Source organism: Ochotona curzoniae, unplaced genomic scaffold, assembly GCF_017591425.1.
Source record: "Ochotona curzoniae isolate NIBS_2020 unplaced genomic scaffold, NIBS_Ocur_1.0 contig_883, whole genome shotgun sequence".
In the NCBI taxonomy this organism is placed as follows: Eukaryota; Metazoa; Chordata; class Mammalia; order Lagomorpha; family Ochotonidae; genus Ochotona; species Ochotona curzoniae.
This window is the reverse complement of record NW_024466599.1, coordinates 72745057-72765430: the sequence shown is the minus strand read 5'-3', so window position 1 is coordinate 72765430 and position 20374 is coordinate 72745057. Positions and strand designations below refer to the sequence as shown.

Genomic DNA, 20374 nt, shown 5'->3' with positions numbered 1-20374 from the left:
ATTCCAATTTGAGTATTGGATGTTCTTCCTCTGATTCAGCTTCTTATAAATGCATCTACAGCAGACCCCACATGGAATTCTGGGCTCCTTTCTTCAGCCTGGCCCATTTTCGGTTGGATTTGGGGGACTGAATAAACAAATGGAAGTTCTCTGTTTGTCTATGTTTATTTCCCTATCCTCTGCTCTCAAATGAATTTTAGAATAATATATAAACATGTCTAAAGGAATTAGAGAAAAGGGGAGAGTCAGGAGTTGTCCTATGGTGGAAAGGCTAAGAAGATATTTTTAAAAAGGCCCCAGAAGAGTACGGAAAGATCCTTGCCTGGCTATGGGTCACATGTGCCACCCTGTCTCCCTTTACCTCATTCTTTCACCTGTAAAATGGAGTTGGTAGGTGGAAGCGTGAAAGAGACAATGCTTGCAATGCACTGAAATGGGGCTTGTCATATCGTACACATCCCCCTAAAGATTAGCTGTACTATAAGCAAATTATCACAATGAATGTCAACAATGGAAGCACAGCGAAAGGAGTGACTATGATGATAGATTAATGCAAGACATGGAAGCACCTTGAGAATGACAAAGAAGAATGAATATGTTCGAAAGGTCTAAGCTCTAAAGCTATTCCATATAAAACAGTAACCAAACCATTTCTTCACCCTTGGTCAATATGGACTTACCTCCCACCCACACCAGGAGAACTCCCCAGGGGATTTCACTGCTTTTGCCACAGCATTCCAGAGGGGAGTTATACCTCACAAGTCGGGGGACTCGAACAGGGTCTGAGAGAACCAGCCAAGATTCTCTGTGGAGGGCCCATTGGGGTGGCCATCCAGTTACAGCACCTGTTTTTACATGTTGTAACTAAATACATAAACGTTTTTGTTAAATGAAGAATTCTCACCCTTTGACGTATTTGGTAGAGATTTCTTGATAATATTTCTCGAATTTCATCCATCTCTCCAGGGGTGAGCTTCCTTATTTTTTCTTCACGGCAATCACTGTGAAAATGTGCAAGAAGCATATTTGATCTTTGAACAAATACTAGAAATATCATTATTGAAGAAGGACAGACTTAGTTCTCAAGCAGCATTTGCCAATGATTCAATATGTTCAGTGGTTCAAAAATAATTAAGGGTTCTAAAACTTAATTTAAAATTCACACTTGATAAGTTTAATCCTAAAAATAATCACAATCACACTCCATTAGTGCAATTATCTTCTTAAAGGAAAAAAAAACTATCACAGCCTACAACATTATCACTCTTATTTTTAACATACTGTTAACGAAACAGAACAGGAACATTTTTTTTTTCTAACAGAAACTTAATTAGCTGTGTGGGACAGGGTTCCTCAAACAGTTCATAGAAGCTACATATTATGAAAAAAACTATGGATGCATTTCAGAAGGTTTTGCATCAAAGGAAACACGTTTTCCATGGATTGTTTGCATTGTATATATTTTTGGTTTAAAGCCTCATCTTTCAAATACCTACTATAATTATTTGGAAAAATGTATACTTATTTGCGCATGTTGTATTTGTGAATTTTCCTACTTCAGTTCATCAACAGAATAGCAACATCTGCAGCACCTTTGCAGTTACTCACGGACATGCATAGGGTGCCAGTAAACACACATTTTAGGAGGAAAAAGGCAATGTTCAATCTTGTCGCTCCAGCTCCCACACTATAAATAATGACCTTTTCACAGTCAGTTTCACAATGTACTTTTTGCATCTTATGCAGTTTATGGGTGATTTCACTGTTCAAAATTGTCTTAAGCATAGAGCTAAAATGCTGTGCAGGGGTCTACCTGTAAGACTGTCCTCCTGTGCCTTCCCAAGAAAGCACATTAGTAAGCTATGTCTACACTTGAACTACAGTGCAGTTGACCATGGGTTTATTGTCAATGTAAAAGCAATGTATGCTAAGTAAGATGTCTCTAAACATGAGCACACATTCAGTAAGCTGTGAAAATTCTGAGACCAGAGGCTTAAGAAAACCTAACTTTGTCTATTCCCAGGGTGTAACGCTTCACAATGTGCAACTGAGCATTTGAACCTACTTAACCACTGCAAGACACAAAAATTGTTGCAAGGATCTACAAAAAACACATAGTACAATAAAACAGATAAAATGATCAAAGCTGGGGAGGCTGTGATGATTATTGCAAATATTACACAAACACCAAAGAACATAAATCTCTTCTAATTTGAAGATGCAAATTCATCGCTCGTGCAGTCCTGTCAGAACAGTAATCACTGGGACACCAGAAGTTGGCACTAGCAGGTAGTGGCAACACAGAGGAATTAGCACAGTGATGTGAAATCCCATCTCAAGATTTCTCCAGCTTCAGGAATCTCAGTTTTGCCCCAATCCCTGCTGCTCAGAAGCAGCATCTGTCTATGTAGAGATGGGTAATCAGACACCTGCCCTGCTCTCTAGCCAAGTGCTTTTGATCAGCAAAAGTAATTCACAGAACTTTAGAGTTGGAAGGGATATAAAAGTTCATCAAGTAACAATTTGCTTTACTATCTTATTTTCTTGTGTACTTTCCCACCACGTCCTTGCCAACATCCATTTGAATACCTTCTGTGAGGAGTTGCCATATGCCTTGTTTTTATTTAGACATTTTCTTGGAATCTAATATGAATTTCATGTGTATGACTCAATGAATCATCACAAAGTGACATATAAACTTATGTAACTACAACTCTGGTCAAGAAATGGAACCTTGAGGTTGGCGTGTGACATAGTGTCTAAAACCACCACCTGTGATGCCAGCATCCCATGTGGGCAGCAGGCTGTGTCCTGGATGCTCCACTTCAGATCCAGCTCCTGCTCATGGCCTGAAGAAAGCAGCAGATGAGGTCCTGCTACCTGCATGGGAGATCTGGCAGAAGCTCCTGGCTTCAGCCTATCCAAATCTTGAGCCAAACAGCTATTTGGGGAGTATAGCAGCAGATGCAAGACCCCTGTCTCTGTCTCTCTGTACTCTACCTTTTGAATAAAGAAAGAAATCTTATCAATAAAGGATACAGAACGTTAATGAAACCCCAGAAAATACTTCATGCTCCCTGACATCAATCACTTCCTCCTTTCCTCTTAATAAAAGTTGGTAACTCTTAACTTCAACATTAGTTGCAACTAAGTTTGAACGCTAATATGAATAGAATAATCTAGAGTATATTTTACATTTTATTTTTTATGCCTTGTGTTCTATTGGAAATCCATGTGCTCTGTGATTTGGACTTTGTAATTTTTGTATTATACAATGGAATACACAAAAACCTTATGATTTTTAACAGTCCAATGCCTCTCATCCTTCACATTTATAGTTAGTGATTTGAAGACTTGCTCAAGAAATCTTTGGCTTAAGAAATATTGTGGCATAGCTGGGAATGGATGCTGGTTCAAATCTTAGCTGTTCCACTTTAGATGCTGTCACGGCTGGGTAGGTAGAAGAGGATGGCCCAAGTGCTTGGACCTTTGCCCTCACATGGGAGACCTGGAAAATCTCCTGGTGTCATCCTGGACCTGCTCCAGCTGTTGTGGCAACCTGGGAAGTGACCCAGCAAGTAGAAGATCTGCCTCTCCCTCTGTGCCTGCGTATCAATCTCTCTCTCTCTCTCTCTCTCTCTCTCTCTCTCTCTTTCTGTTTTTATACTTTTCCAACAAATCTTTTTTTAGAAAAAAAAAATCTTCTCTATAATGGTCTTTCAAAAATTGATTAATATGTCTTACATCCAAATCTACAATGCACCTGGATCTGAGTCAATTTCACTCATATCTTTAAAAACACCTAATGAGCCCAGTTGCTGACACAAGCTAGCTTTTCTCCAAAGCTTGTACTGCAAGCTTGGTCATTAGTCATTGTCCACTTGTGAGTTCTCTGTTTCTTTCCAGTATTTTACTCATCTTTGTCCTTGTTCCAGTATCATGCCGTATTAATTAGACAGCTTTATAACAAGTCTGGTTATCTAATAAAATAAATGTTTTGAGTTCTTCCTTTTTGAAAACTGTCTTGGTTAATTTTGGTCCTTCTTGCTTACACACACACACACACACACACACACACACACATAGAGGGAATGATATTTTAAAATCTATAGATCTTATCATACAATACTGAAATGTTTGCCTTATTAGACATTTCTTTTTTACTAATATTGTCTTTATCGATTTACACTAAATGTACAAGTATTTAAATGGTGATTTCACACATTTTTTCTAACTTTGAGGTTAGTATCTTTTTTCTAAATTAAACATTTTGCACTACAAATTTTATCTCCCACATATCATAACGCTTATACATGCCATTGAATTTTTAAGATTTATAATTCAGAAATGTATATGAAGTTAGTTATTGAGTCTTTATCTGGAGGTTCTTTCGAATTTTCTACGGAAACTAACAAATTGTAATAACAGCTTTATTTTGTCCTTTTCTAGCTTACTTTTTCTTAATAAAATTTCTTTCTGTCTCTTTTTTTTCTTGCTTACCACTGGTTAAATATTAAATAGAACTAGTAATAATTTACATCTTTGCATTTTTCTAGAGTCTTAAAATAGGTCTTTCAACATTTTAAACTAAAAATACTTTCCGTGGAGTTTTTGTGAAGCTTGTTTTCTGAACTTAGAGAAGGGCTCCTTACTTCCAGTTTGTTTGGATGTTTCACACAGTAAGAAATAAATATTGAATTTCCTCATTTTTCTGCTCCTGTTTCAGACAGATGCTAATCTATGACTTTATACATCTTCTTATCACAGCATTTTTGACTGTGAAACATCCTTATATTTTTTCCTGAGGGGAAAAAAAAAGCCCCAAGTGATTTTGATGAATGTTCCTTTTATAGATTTTATTTGTTAGTAATTTTTTACAGAAAAACTTTCTTCTGTAATTTTTCTTCCTTGTGTATGCACCTGTCAAATTTTGTACTAAATTTAGGCTGACGTATGAAGACAGCCATGAAAGTTTCCTTTCCTTGATATCTGTAAGAGTTCGTAAAATTGCAATAATTTTCCCTTAAATGCTTTGTGGAATCACAAATGAAGCCATATTACAGATTAATTTACATAATGCTTATGGGGTTGCACACATTTTCTGTTTTTGTTTTTTTTTTTTAAGATTTATCTATCTTTTATTGGGAAGGCAGATATACAGAGAGGAGGAGAGACAGAGAGGAAGATCTTCTGTCCAATGGTTCACTCCCCAAGTGGCTGCAATGGCTGGAACTGAGCTCATCCGAAGCCAGGAGCTCTTCTAGGTCTCCCATGCAGATGCAGGGTCCCAAGGCTTTGGCCTTTACTACTTTCCCAGGCCACAGGCAGGGAGCTGGATGGGAAGTGGGGCTGCTGGGATTAGAATGGGCAGCCATAAGGGATCTCAGTGTGTTCAACACAAGGACTTGAGATGCTAGACTAACGCGCCAGGTCCACTATTATTTTTTTGAAGGTCAAGATTATTGACTTTTTAACCTAGTGTCATTTCTAACATTTTCCTCAAGGCTAAAAAAAAAAAAAAACTCCCTAAAACAAATTGTTTACGCTTCTTCACACAAGATTTAATTTCTCTTATTTTCGCCATATTAAAATTTAAAATATCCCTACATGATTTTTTAAGTTATTGATTTTTCACTTGTAAAATGTTGATGAAGTATAGTTAGGTTCACATTATTTCATTTTGTTGCTGATTAGCTTTTGGCAAAACAGTATAATTTGTATAAAACTTTTCAAGACTTTAGCTGTTAATACTGGTGCCAAAATGTTCTATAGTCTTTTTTTTTTTTAAGATTTATTTATTTATTGGAAAGTCAGATATACAGAGAGGAGGAGAGACAGAGAGGAAGATCTTCCGTCCGATGATTCACTCCCCAAGTGAGCGCAATGATCAGTGCTGTGCCAATCCGAAGCCAGGAGCCAGGAACCTCTTCCGGGTCTCCCACACGGGTGCAGGGTCCCAAGGCATTGGGCCGTCCTTGACTGCTATCCCAAGCCACAAGCAGGGAGCTGGATGGGAAGTGGAGCAGCCGGGATTAGAACCGGTGCCCATATGGGATCCTGGTGTGTTCAAGGCAATGACTTTAACCGCTAAGCCACGCCACCGGGCCCAATGTTCTATATTCTCAAAAAATTTTAATCTACTTCATTCTATTAGTTATTATAAGACTTAAAATATTTTACTACAAATAAAACTGTATTTTTATTTGTGGTTCTGTTAAGTTTTGTCTTATGTATTTTGGAACTATATACTTGTATTGAAATGATTTTATATTCTTATAGATTATTATCTATCTAATTCTTATAGATTAGAACAAGGCTTTTTCTAATGTTTAAATTTTGGGGCTAGCACTTTTATTACATATGATATTTTCTTCTTATTTGTAAATTCTTTGTATTCTCATATAAACAAACTATTTCAGGCATTATATAATACATTTTGTGATTTTATCTATCAGAGTATGTCTCCCTTTTAATCATGAAATTTGATAGCTTTCGATTTCAGCTATTTCTTGAATTCAAGACTCCCATTTTACCATTCACGTTCAATTTGTCACTTGTTAATTTTTCTTCTTTTCTTTGGTTGTCTTTTGAAAATATATTTCATTTCATTTTTACTTCCTCTTTCTGTTGGCTTGTTAGTTACATTTCTTGCATTGTCCAGGTTATCATGGAGTACAGAATTAATCATTGTGCTAGAGAGGTTCAGATAAGTTACTACCATTACTACTCTTGGAACGACATAAGGACCTTAGAGCATTATTAATACTGAACTTATTGTTGCTCATTTTGATCTTGGTATATACGAAGCCCAGTTACTCTTTTAAACAGTTAATGTTTACTTAGATTTTCCAATATATTTGCTCTTTCCATTGCCTTTAAATTTCTCCAACTTCAAGCTGCTCTGTTTCTTAGATCCTCTGATGTGATTATTTTTATTTTAGAAGGTAATTATTTTATCCTATTTAAAAGTAGCTACTGAACAAGGTATGGAAGCCTCCGTTCCGTATCTTCCTTCCTCCAAGCCATCAGTGGTATCTTTCTTTGTTTTCACATCTATTGCTAGGTATTTTTATTTATCTGAAGAAATACAGTGTTTTTCCTCCTATCACCAGTGGGTCTGTTTAAGATTTTCTTTGTGTTTCAATTTTTGGTAATGTTACCAGCTTGCATCTGGATTTGGTGTTCCTTTTTATCTCAGCTTCTTGCAGTTGTATTTCGTATCTTTTATCCCTTTTGGAAGCTCCTCCATCATTGCCTTCTAAAATATTGCCTCTGTCAATCTGTCCCTCACCTTCTGTGTCTAACTTTCATAACTACTACATTCACCATTTTATTCTCCATCTTTTATTTTTTCGTGTGGTGCTGCATCATGATTATTTCCTTCTCAACTGTCTTCTAATGAACAATCTTATTCAACTGTGTTCAATATGTGCTTTTACCCATCTGGTAACACAAGAAGTTCCACACAGGTATTTTTTTTATTATGTAATCTTTATGGAAATGCCAAAGGAGTCAACATCATTTTCCTTTCTATAACATATGTTGGGTATGTGCTTTTAATTTAAAATCCCTGTGCGATGGATGACTCAGTCACCGGGAATCACTTTATGAATGTCGCTGCTCTGTTTTCTTTCTTCTGCAACGTGTTAAGTCATGTCTACTTGTCTTTTCAGTTGTTTATTATTCTCAAAAGACATTGCTTTTAATAGTATCAGAGGTACTGTAAGGCTTTTATAAATCAATCTTTTTGGGGAGTATTTAAGTTTGTTTCTCTCAAACATCCCTGTCAGGGGTGATGTCAATGGATTGTATTAAGGTCATTCTAGACTAGACTTTCTTATATTGACGGCTAGAGTGGAGGACATCACAGTAACACTTATGGCTAGATACAAGAGTCCATCACTTTGTAGGTGCTGAATTCTAGACGGATGCATAGAGATTAGGATTGGTAGCCTATTTCTTAGTTGAAGACAAGCTCAGGGCAATAGAGGAACCAGTTCAAGGTCACAGAACAAGAAACTTGCAGAGCTGAGACTGTAATTCAGACAGCTATTGTTCAACACATCGCTGTTTCCAATGAAATGTAACATCCTTACTTCTGAGCCATCCTGACTACTCCTTTTTACTCAGGATTATGGAAGCTCACCTAAGTTTTATAAGTGATTGAAAGTCCTGGTAAAAATAATGATTTACATAGTTTTCTCCTCTCCAACCTTCCCTAGTGGTGAACATTTTAATTCGGTGTAAATTAGTCTAAATGAGCTTCAATCTCATCAGTAGAAAAAAAAAATCACTGGGGATCTGTGGTTTCTGTTACATTTGTTACTGAGAGAAAAAAGGCTTGCATAACGAAATGTCCTCATTCACTGAGTGTTAATGCTCTGATGGTTATGCTACAGACTTGCTGAAATACTTGGGGTGACTCATTTCAACCTTTGGTTCTTCCTGTCCTTATTTTATAGTTTTAAAGATCTACTTGAAAGCTTTGCCTATCTATTTAATGGAAAGGGAAAGACAGAGCGAGCTCTCTTCCACCTGTTCACTTCCCACATGCCCACAATAGGTAGGATGCCAAAGGGAGCAGTCAGAACCTGGGATCTCCACCCAGGGCTCACATGTCGGTGGCAGGGACCCTCAAACTTGACCCATCACAGCTGCCTTCCAGCATCTGTATTTTCAGGACGCTGGAATCAGGAGCCAGAGATGAGTAGCAAACTCATGTGAAACTTGGCATCTTAATTTCTGGGCTAATAATCACAACCATCACTTTAAAATCAGGGAGGAAGATTAGATTCGGTGATTTAAACTATAGCAGGATGTTGGAAACATGGAAGAACTTTGACATATATCTATTGCTCGACCTCAAACCCAGTGATCGTTATTTAATTGGCCTGAGGTGGGACTCAGGTCTCCAGATAATTTAAATGTTCCTAAGGTGTTCCCAACATCCAATCAAGCTAGCTGTGTCCTGACCGTTCCCCCCAAGTCTTCAGCTATGATTCTGTGGGACAATCTGTGGACAAAGAGCCATCTAGTTACATGAACGTCCATAGTCTCAAATGTAACACACTGTACCATTGCCCATGTCACAGCGTTTGCTGGACTATTTTACTTTTTGTAAGTATCAAACTTCCCACAATAACAGGAATAAATGCATAATCATCTGAAATATCATTGTCTTTTCTGATTTCTCACTTTTAGAAAAGCACAAAGAGGAAAAGAAATCAATATAATGTGCTGTACACATTCCTGGGCTTTCACCATCAATCAGAATCTTCCTCCACTGTGAGAATTAAAGTCATCAGTCCAAAACATGAGTCAAATATTTAACTATCACTGATTCTAACAACGATCAAGGCTTTAATCCCATAGTACTTTCCCTTGGTAATGACATACTTACTTCAGAGATGCAAAAGAAGGTACAGTGCTTATCAGCCCCGTTTCTGCCATCTCAATGGCATGCTTTATTTCAAGCTTTTTATACAAGGACACAATGCTTGACTTGGGTTGATTTTCCCGAATCAAAAGCTTCCGCAGGTATTTTTCATCAAACTTCTTAAACCTGTAAATAAAGTCTTGATCAGTATTGCACGAAACATAAGAAATTCATTTTTAAACAAATAAATCATTTCCATCATTCCAAGTGAAAGCATTTAGAGGCAGAATTTGCTAGCCTGGTATTTATCTGCATTTCTCATGTGCCCACTTGTTTCTATGTATGTATAATAACTGCATGCTATATGCATGCGTACCACTCTGGTACATATATATCTATAGCAAGTATTTATATTATGTAAATATTATTACAAATATCTGTATAAATATGTATGCATACTTTGTATAGGACTATCATGTAATGTCTGTATCTAATATTAATTATGGACTATAACATGAATTTCTTGTTTTATCTTTTCTCTACACTCCATTTCATCACAATTACTCCAAGGTGTTGTGAATACTTGCTGTTTCCAATTCCTCTCTGATTCTCTTTTGAATGTGTTTGCCTTCAACATTCCACGGAAACCACCCTCATCAACATCATCAGTAAACCAGTATTATAGACCCTACTGCCCATTAATTCCCATTTACCTCAACTTTTGCTTATTTCATTGTCTCCATTGGCTTCTAGGACATAGCATTCCTATGTGGAGTCCCTCCTGCGCCTCTCCAGGCCTCTCATGTTGTTTTTTTTCTTTGTGATTTTTTTTTGTATAGCAATGGCTTTGGTTAATCCCTTGGTTCTCCTCTCTATCTCCACTCACACCAAGGGCCAATCATATCTAACCAGGCACATAAAACTGAACTGATCTATTCCTTCAACATCATCTCAGCTAATTATGGCTCTTCCAGGTTAAAAAAAAAAGATGGAAAAAAATGATGTCATCTGGAATTCTCTTAATTCTCTCATATTCCAGTTTATAGACTGGATACCACGAAGACTCAATACATTAAAGTCCTAATCCTTTTTTTTTTTTTTAAAGATTTATTTTTATTATTTTTTATTGGAAAGGCGGATATACAGAGAGGAGAGACAGAGAGGAAGATCTTCCGTCCGATGATTCACTCCCCAAGTGAGCCGCAACGGGTCGATACTATGCCGATCCGAAGCCAGGAGCCTCTTCTGGGTCTCCCACGCGGGTGCAGGGTCCCAAAGCTTTGGGCCGTCCTCGACTGCTTTCCCAGGCCACAAGCAGGGAGCTGGAAGGGAAGCGGGGCTGCCGGGATTAGAACCGGCGCCCATATGGGATCCCGGGCGTGCTAGGCGAGGACTTAACCACTTGCGCCACCGCGCCGGGCCCTAAAGTCCTAATCCTTTGAATTTCAAAAATGTGATGCTATATGGAAATCTGATCTTCACAGAGTTGATTAAGTTAACGATTCGTGAAGATAATCCAATCTAAGATAACTGGTGCCTTTATGAGGATGTTTAGATATAGACACATCTAGAGTAAAGATGATATGCAGAGACAGAGATAGGACCATGACAAGGCAAGGAGAGAGGCCTGGACCGGATCTTAACCTTACAGACCTCACAGGTCTTTGACTTCTAGTTCGAAGCACTGTGATATGATTTATTTCTATGGAATAAGCTACCCAATCAGCAATAGTTGGATAGGTTAGCCCTGGCAAACTAATATTCCATATCTACACCTACAGCAATTTCTGTAGGTCCCATTGTCAAAATGTGGATACAATCCAATCATCGCTCATCACCTTTAATGTTATCATTCTGACTGAACCATTTTTTTTTTTATTGGTATGTCTGCTTCCACCACTGCATTTCCGTATCCTAGTCTCAAGATGGAAGCCAGAATATTTCTGTTAAAATGTTAAGTCAAATGACAGACCATTCTGCATTTCACTTAAGTAGAACAATGGTCCGTGAGGCCCTGCGAAGCCCAGCTCTGTCTCCCTTAGCGCTGTGCTCCTCTTTCCGAGACACAGACTCACTGGGGTCAACTGTGCTCTGGCCTTTATTCTTATTTTCTATTCCATCAGGAAGCCTCTTTCTTCTGGTGCCTACAGGGTGCTTTCATGCAGTGCCCTTAAATCCTTCCTTGACAATCACTTTCCTAATAAAAGCCTCTGCTGGACCGGATCCTACTCTTCCTATCTTACTTTCCAAAAGCACGTTTTATTTTTATAGTTGACACATTCTAATGTGATATATTATTTGCCACATGGTATTTGCATATTTGACCTTTCCTTTTTATGTTTATGCCTAGAGTGTCTCCTTCGTCCTAGGACAAAGAATGTCACAGCAAACTCACCGCCCTCACATCAGGCAAGGTCATCCAGGGTTAGCTGACAACCAACCCACTGCATTGACGCACAGCCCAGATCCTCCAAGCCCAGTGCGGCTGACTTACAGACTCTTAACTCATGTGCCTCAACTATAAAAGGCTGCTGTCTTGAATAGCTGAATGCTTGGGTGATATTTTATGATATTATTATTGTCAATATAGAAGTGAAACACAGTGCGATAAATATTACAAAGAAATGTGTATTGTAATAATTACCATCAACTCATGGAGTTTTATGGGCATACCTGTGCTGTGAAAGAAATCAGTGCCAGCCCACACATCTGGTGCCAGTTGTTTATTCTAAACTCCAGAGGGCTCAGAAGAATGAATGAGCCATCCTGAATGTGCTTTCCTATTGACTGGCCACTGCCCTAAAGGCAGAGCCTACTGTTACTACATCTGTTTGAATTTTATGTTACACCCATTGAGCCAACACACCTGCTCGTCACCTTGCATCTTTCTGAACATGTTTTATCATCATTGTTGTTTTAGCTTTTCACTGGAGGCAAGCAAGAGGAAGAACAAACATTAAGGACAATGTCAGGAAATCTATTTTGTGGAGGGATTATGTCCTTTTTTTGGCGGCTTTGTTTCCACACCTTTCATTGTTCTGCTGACCTACACACAGGCATTCTCATCAACATCAGAGTCTTTGTGCTGAGTCTAAGAGATGTTCCAACAGTAAAACATTTTCATTTTTCTCTCAAAGGAACCAACGCCTTTTGAGGTTGCTCTGAAAGGACTTCGAAAACCCATGAAAGAGGTCTCTGATGGAAAGGGTACTTACTACGCCAAAGAAAGCATGACTTTTTGCATGCCATTTTTTTTGTTATGTCAACAATTGTGTACATACAGGACATCTAAATAGAGTTGGTTGGCAAATTGGCCAGTTTCAGCCCCATATCGCTCCAGACCCTGTTTTTCTGCTCTACCTGTGATGTGTAATGCATACAACAATAGGAAATCACCTGGAACTTTCTTGGAAGACACATGTGTAGCTCTATAAAGGTTTCCAAAGTTAATAGAAGATATCACACTGCAGAGAAGACTATCATCTGTTGAACAATGCTATCTTCAGGCATGAAATAGAGTGGGCTCCGCCATGCTTAGCACTGGCAGTCCCTTCAGCCTGGCTGCCTGCAGTTGGCCTAAAGCCAACCAAGAGACACCTGAGGCTGGGTCTCTGCCTGGGAGACAGGACAAGCCAGACTTTCTGGGGCATTCCTTCAGCTCAGTCCTAGCTCATGCCCATAGGATCACAGTGTCCACCTCTGTCCCCTCCCAGCACTGCCCCAGGCCCTGCTGACCTTATTCATACACCTCCTCATGTCTGGTTTTGCCTTTGTCTGGGAGACAAGGATGGTAGAAGCATGGGGTTCTCCTTTCGCTTCTGAAAGGGAACAATCTTTCAGGTAACCCCTCTCAATCTTTATGTTAGGAAAGCATGAATAAAATGCACAGAGATGGTGAAAGGTGCTTGGGCTGAAAGGGAGAAGAGGAGTAGAAAACAGAGCTGGCTACAAAACACTATTGAAAGGGAATGAAGAAACTGAGTTTCACTGGCATGACACAGACAAGGACTCAGCTACATAGAAAGGTCTTAGTGTGTGAACTAGGATAGGAAAGCAAGTTTTGCGGTAGACACATAGAATACTCAGGCCTACCTTCTGTTTCCAAGGGAAATGGCCATTGTTAAAACATACTTTCTTTTGCTTAACTTTACTCTCAAGGCAAACAAGGCACATTCTAAGTATATCATGTTTCTTCCTTCCTTATCAACTAAAGCTAAGTCCAAGAGGGTTTTATAGATGACAAAACAGCAGCATAAAACTTGGAAAGGCTATTTTATCAATTACAGTTGTTGCAGTGCATAACGTTATTTAATAAGCTGAGCCCCCAACATATGCACACATATGTTTGTTGTATCTTTATCATGTTGCAATACTTGAAGCTAATGTCTATGGCTCATCTCTCCTTTGCAGTAACACATCAGGGACTGTAAACAAACAGAAACCTCTCAAAGATCACATTAGGCTATATAAGTCATATGAAAACTAGTACGGGAGAAAGTATTTGTTAACAAGATAGGAAAGAAAAGGCAATAGAGTCTCCCAGCATAGTTTAGAATGTCTTCAGGGATCAACGAGAAGGCTGCCTCCCTCCAAAATCTTGTCTAGCCCAATGGCATGCTGAGAAGCGCTTAACAAAGCATTCTATGAAGAAAGGGTTACTTGTTAGTTCCATGCACAAACACTCCCAACCAGGCTAATCCTAGCAGCCATCCTGGTTGGCAGTCAGGTGTAACAGCAGCCAAGGGAGAAACACAGGACAAATGCTCCTCCGGATTGGTACAACTGGCTCCTCACCCTGCTATGCCTAACCTTGGTGTCAAAATTAGCCCATACTTCTTGACCTCAGGAAGCTGCTGCCTTTTCAGGAATTCTGGCTACTTTATCTCTCTGCATTCAAAACAAAAAAAAATTTAAGTGCACGGATTCTTAATCCAACTATCTTGTTTAGAGGTAGAGATTTGCAGAGGCGGGATTAGAAAAAGTCACGGAGGTAATATAATTGAAATTTGTGGCTTTATATTAGTGACAGATCAAATGCCACCCTTGGATGCTCTCTACTTCTTGCCATGGGATAAGGTATGTCACTAAGCCCTCAACAGAGACCAAACCTATGGGCTTGCCAATTAAATAGACTTCGATACTTTAAAAGTAGCCTGTTCCCAGAATTAGTGCAGACAATTCTTAACCAAATAGATCACATTCTCCAGTCCCCTTTGTAGGGGGAAATGTCTACAGGACCAAGTCCTAGCCCTTATGAGGTAACTGGAGAAACGGTTTCAAAGTAAGGGGCCCAGTGCAGCAGTCTAGTGACTAAATGCCTCGCCTTGCACACACTAGAATCCCATATGGGAGTTTGGGGAGTGAATCAATGGACAGAAGATCTTCCTCTCTGTCTTTCCTCCTCTCTGTATATCTGACTTTCCAATAAAAATAAAATAAGATAAAGAAAGAAAATAACTCTTTTAAAAAATCAGTAGGGAAGGAGTCGCCATATATTTTTTCCTTTCCTTGCTGTCTTTCTTCTGTAAAGAAGCTTAGAATGGTTACTGCTGGAGGAACCATTTTGGTCGAAGTCACTGTTAGACACTTGGGTCCCGGGACTTTGACGAGGCCCTAAGTAGATCCCATCTATTAAAATCTCAGTTGTATACCTCTGGCTAGTTACACGAGAGAAAAATATGTTACTACTTTGGCTAGACTACCGTTTTTCATGTCTCTGACATAGCTGAACTTCATCTTATAGAACACACTACGGCACAGCGTAGGCAAGTTTGCAGTTCTGAACAATGACATGAGTCAGTGTTTTAGGCTGCCCAGGAATCCAGGACCACTTCAGAACACAACAGCCCAGGAAATCCTTACTTGTCACGCCAGAAGTTGTGACCCCAATGTCCACAGACGTCTTCAATCCCAGTCTTCACATGATCAAAAAACTAAAACAGAAACAACAGTCTGATTAAACCTGAAATCCGTCATTTTCACTCGGCATGCATCATTCTAAACTCTGAACGTTTGTGTGTGTGTGTGCTTTACTAAAAACATTAAAACAGTTTATTTTCGAACAGATTGATATTTTTGTTTCATCACTACTAGGCAATTCATAGATTATTTTGCTCACCTAATAGTTTTTTAATAGTCTGGGGAAGCATGAAAAAAGGCAATAGTTTTTCAGAAGAAACCTTTGCAAGGGCAGGAAAAAGTAAAAAAAGTAAAGAAAAAAAGGAAGGAATTTTGTCCTTCTTGTCATGAAGGAGCTTACAGCAAGCTGACGCAGGGAAGCTACCATGGGATTCTGTTTATGTGTGGTTCCCTTGCAAAGGTCTTTGGCATGCCTCAGTGCCCCGCACCTGCCCACCTCTGCCATTTTTCTCCTCTTTGGGAAAGGGACCTCAGATGTTAAGCTGTGGGACTCGTCCAAAAGATTTCTTCTTTTATCATCTACACTGTCAACACTTACCCGACAGTGGATTTCCTCACTGACAGCCTGCTGTTTCTTATTGGATCTCTTAACGTCTAGAAATTCCACTAATGGTCTGATAGTTATGCCCTGAAAAGAAAAAGAAATTAAATGACAAAGTTAAATTTACTTACAAACAAAATGACAGAATCCACAATAAAATTAGTAAGTTAAAATAACATGAGAACTTCATGAATAGCTTCTCCCAAGATTCAACCCATTAAACGTAATACTTTGTTGATTTTTTTTTCTTCTTCTCAATAGGTACTTTATTCTTGGAAACTATATCTCAACAAAAAACAATGGAAAATACTGAGAAAGTAAGTTAAGAACCATCTACTTGTATGGATCCATTGAAATTTTTCAATGGTTTTCATCCATTGTCATAACTTTGAGTTTTTCTTGCGTGCAGGTCAAGGGCTTGGGAATTTGGGACACAGACTTCAATGGGTAAAGACCTCAGTGCTGGCGTTTTGCAGTTAAACAAAATCAGATGTATCTAATGCAGTTACAAAGCAGACAGGGGAGGAATTATCTAGATAAACCCAAGGAGTAGGTCAAGGCAAGCTTCCTGCTAAGACAATCTTGGACAGGAATCTTAAATGCTGGAAGCATTTGTCAGCAGATTGCCACAGAGTCATGCATATTCGTGGGAAAGGACATTGGTGAATTTGCTTGTTTTCATGGGTGAATTGGAGAAATGGAGAGAAGGAGAAGCTATGCAACAAATGAGGAAGAAAACAAGAGATTCTTTAGTGTGTTGAAAGGCATCTACCAGAAATCTGTTGTGAACGCCTAACTTCCTAAGGATGCTTAAGATAATTTCCATTCCAGAGAGACATAAACACGCTCCCAGCCTGCTACTGGGTGCCCCTCCCCCTTCACATCTTCATCAACTCTGCAGGGAGAAAGAGAAGGCAGGTGTGCACACATTGAAAACCAAGTGACAAGACTTTCTGCACCTCTTACTAAGAAATCTAAAATCATCCTTTCTCATTAAAAAAACATGCAGAAAAGCATAGTAAAATAATTAGTTAAAACAATATGCACAAGCAATCCCATATCCAAATTCACATCCTATATTAGCAATGAAAAACAGAGTATGCATACTAAGTATTGTATAAACTAGTATATTGTAAATGCAGCTAGTATGTTGTACAGACAATAAGTATGTAATAGCACGCATATTTTCTCTGTTAGTATATGAAACCATATGACAAATATTCTGAAATTTCACAAAACTATCAAACTAAACCAAAGCTATCATAAAGATCTGATTTTGATGGGAAAGAGGTTTGGCCTAGTTGTTAAGATATTGGTTAAGACACACACATTCTACATTAAATGATGTCTGGTCAACACCTGTCTGTATCTCCTGATTTCAGCCCTGCTTAGGCAGACCCGGAGGGGCGGCCATATTGGCTCAGCTAATTGGGCTCTTACCATTCACGCGGGAGATCCAGGCTTAGCTCTGGACTTCCTGGAGTGAGCTTTTTCTAATCCTTGCCTTTGCAGGCATTTGAGGTAGTGAATCAGCAGATACCAGTGCTCTCTCTCTCTCTTTCTCTTCTCTCTCCCTCTCTTTCTTCCTCTTCCTCTCTCTGTCTCTCTTTTTTCTCTCTCTCCCTCTCTCTGTTCTTTTTTCACTCTCTCTTCCTCTCTCCCTTTGTCTCTTTCTCTCTTTCTTTCTTTCTTTCTTTCTTCCTTCCTTTCTTTCTTTCTTTCTTTCTTTCTTTCTTTCTTTCTTTCTTTCTTTCTTTCTTTCTTTCTTTCTTTCTTTCTCAGTATGTGTGCATGTGTCTCAAATAGACATAAAAAGGAAAAAGAAAACCCTTAAACATGGACTTTTATAAGAAATTACACAGTTCCTAGATAGGTTAGACAGTGTGATGATAATCTTCTCTCCAACAACATATTCCCAAGGTCTCTCACAAAAATTTGATAGTTGACTTAACCCAGAAAAGTAACGTAACTATAAACTTTGTGAAAAAAAGGAGAATGAATTGGGGGGGGACTTATCAAACACTAATCAGCTAATACACTGAGAAGTATGTGATAGTGACCCCCAAAATAGGCCAGATGAAAATGGAGTGAGACCACAGGGTGAGGAGAGACCCCTGCTTCATGCTTGGTGGATAGAAGAGCACCACTACACAACATGAAGAGGACATAACCACGGGGGGTTCTGGGTTCCTTGGGGACAGCGGGCAGTGCTAGATAGGTACGCTGTCAGCCAAGCATTTGATTTCCATCTCACCTCTCCCCATATGTCTGTGTCTTAAGGATGCTTTTAACAATGAAAACTGTAACATACACAGAGTAATTAAAATAAAGTCATTAGGGCCCACGGTGGTGGCCTAGTGGCTAAAGTCCTCACCTTGAATGTGCTGGGATCCCATATGGTCGCCGGTTCTAAGCCTGGTGGCTCCACTTCTCATCCGGCTCCCTGCTTGTGGCCTGGGAAGGCAGTCGAGGATTGTCCAAAGCCTTGGGAAACTGCACCCATGTGGGAGACCCGGAAGAGCTCCTGGTTCCTGGCTTTGGATCAGCGCAGCACCAGCCGTCGTGGTCACTTGGGGAGTGAATCATCGGAAGGAAGATCTTCCTTTCCTCTCTGTCTCTTCTCCTCTCTGCATATCTGACTTTGCAATAAAAATAAATAAATCTTTTAAAAAAATAAAGTCATTGATTTTGTTCTATTAATCTACATTTGGGTATTTTTTTTAAAGATTTATTTTTATTTTTATTGGAAAGGCGGATATACAGATAGGAGACAGAGAGGAAGATCTTCCATCCTATGATTCACTCCCCAAGTGAGCGCAAAGGCCGATGCTATGCTGATCCGAAGCCAGGAGCCTCTTCCGGGTCTCCCACATGGGTGCAGGGTCCCAAGGCTTTGGGCCATCCTCGACTGCTTTCCCAGGCCACAGGCAGGGAGCTGGATGGGAAGCGGGGCTGCTGGGATTAGAACCGGCGTCCATATGGGATCCCGGGCATGCAAGGTGAGGACCTCAACCACTTGCGCCACCGTGCCGGGCCCTATTTGGGTGTTTTTAAGTCTAAGTTTCACTCAGCTTTTTAAAGTGAACTGACTTGGACCCAGCTCAGTAACATTTCCTGCATTCTCTCTGGATATCATTCAGCCAGGCTGAGATGTCATTAGAGGTAAGAACAGGTTTTCACATCAGCACTTGTTCCATGCTTTCAACTTTTGTAAATGAAAGTGAGTATTAACAGGTATATTTTTTAGAAATGGAGCAATTGCACAAAATCCAAATCCCATGAAACCTATGGTTTAATAATAACTTAAGGAAAAGTCAACAAAATCAAGACCCTCTGAAAAATTATGACACATTCTTTTAAAAAAAAAAGATTTAATTACTTTTATAGGAAAGGCATATATACAGAGAGAAGAATATACAGAGAGAAAGATCTTCTGTGGGCTGTTTCACTCCCCCAAGTGGCTGCAATAGCCAGAGCTGAGCTGAACTGAAGCAAGGAGCCAGGAGCTTCTTCTGGGTCTCTCATGCTGGTGCAGGTTCTCAAGGCTTTGGGCTGTCCTTGAATGCATTCTCAGGCCACAGGCATGGAGCTGGATGGGAAGCGGAGCATCCAGGACATGAACCAATGCCCATATAGGATCTTGTTTTGTGCAAGATGAGAATTTTAATCACTAGGCCATGGGGCTGGGCCCTACATATTCTCTTTTTATTGTATTTCTTTTAATTATTATGATTTTATGATACAGTTCGATAGGCCATGGGATTTCCCTTATCAGCTCCCCAATTCCTTCTCCCTTCACTGAGTTCCCCTATATCGTTACTATAGTATAGTTCTTCATATACAGTCATATGTCCATTGTTGTGGGCATGGGCAATGACAGAGAGTCCAGCATCTTATAGTCAAGATATAGTAAACAGTTTCATTGGGAGTCCATCTTTGTCTGGAAGTAGAGATGCATACTGCATTGTATCCTCACATCTGGATATGACAGTCTCCACTACACAGTTACTATACATCGCCTTAAATGAAAAGCCACAATACAAAATCAACTACAGGAAGAAAAAAAAAAGAAATTAACAACACCATGAAGTTAAATAACATGATTCTGAATGACTAATGTGTTGCTGAAGAAATGAAAAAGAAAATCAAAAATCTTCTTGAAGAAAATGATGTTACTGTATGATCTATGAGCCATTGAAGAATTTGATGAGAAGAAAGTGTTTTGAAGAAGTGAAACTAAGAAAAAAAATCAAAATACATGAGATACAGTTTCCACTGATTGGTGAAATGTGTCTCCTGTTGGAAACAAATACATAAGTTTTGTTTTTTAATCCAGTCTACTAAAATCTATGACATTTGATTGATGAGCTTAAGCCATTTCCATTCAATGTTAATAAGAATGGGTGGTAATTTGGTCCTGCTGTTTTAGCAATGGTTGTTCATTTTCTTCCATTGTTATTTTACTGGCATCTTCTTCACATTTGCCTTTGGTTTTGGTGGACGCTATTTCTTTTCTCTGTCAAGAGAACATCTTGAAG

At 39.1% G+C, this 20374-nt stretch overlaps 1 protein-coding gene across 1 annotated transcript in view; it reads right to left on the bottom strand.

Moving 5' to 3' along the window:
• SLC9A2 (solute carrier family 9 member A2) overlaps positions 1–20374 on the bottom strand; it is a 94192-nt gene that overhangs the window by 5650 nt on the left and 68168 nt on the right. Inside the window, exons 6-9 of the mRNA XM_040994148.1 lie at positions 15834–15923; positions 15239–15309; positions 9401–9562; positions 905–1001 (exon numbers count right to left, since the gene is read on the bottom strand). Coding sequence (XP_040850082.1) covers positions 905–1001; positions 9401–9562; positions 15239–15309; positions 15834–15923 — 420 coding nt within the window. The remainder of the gene's footprint in view (positions 1–904; positions 1002–9400; positions 9563–15238; positions 15310–15833; positions 15924–20374) is intronic.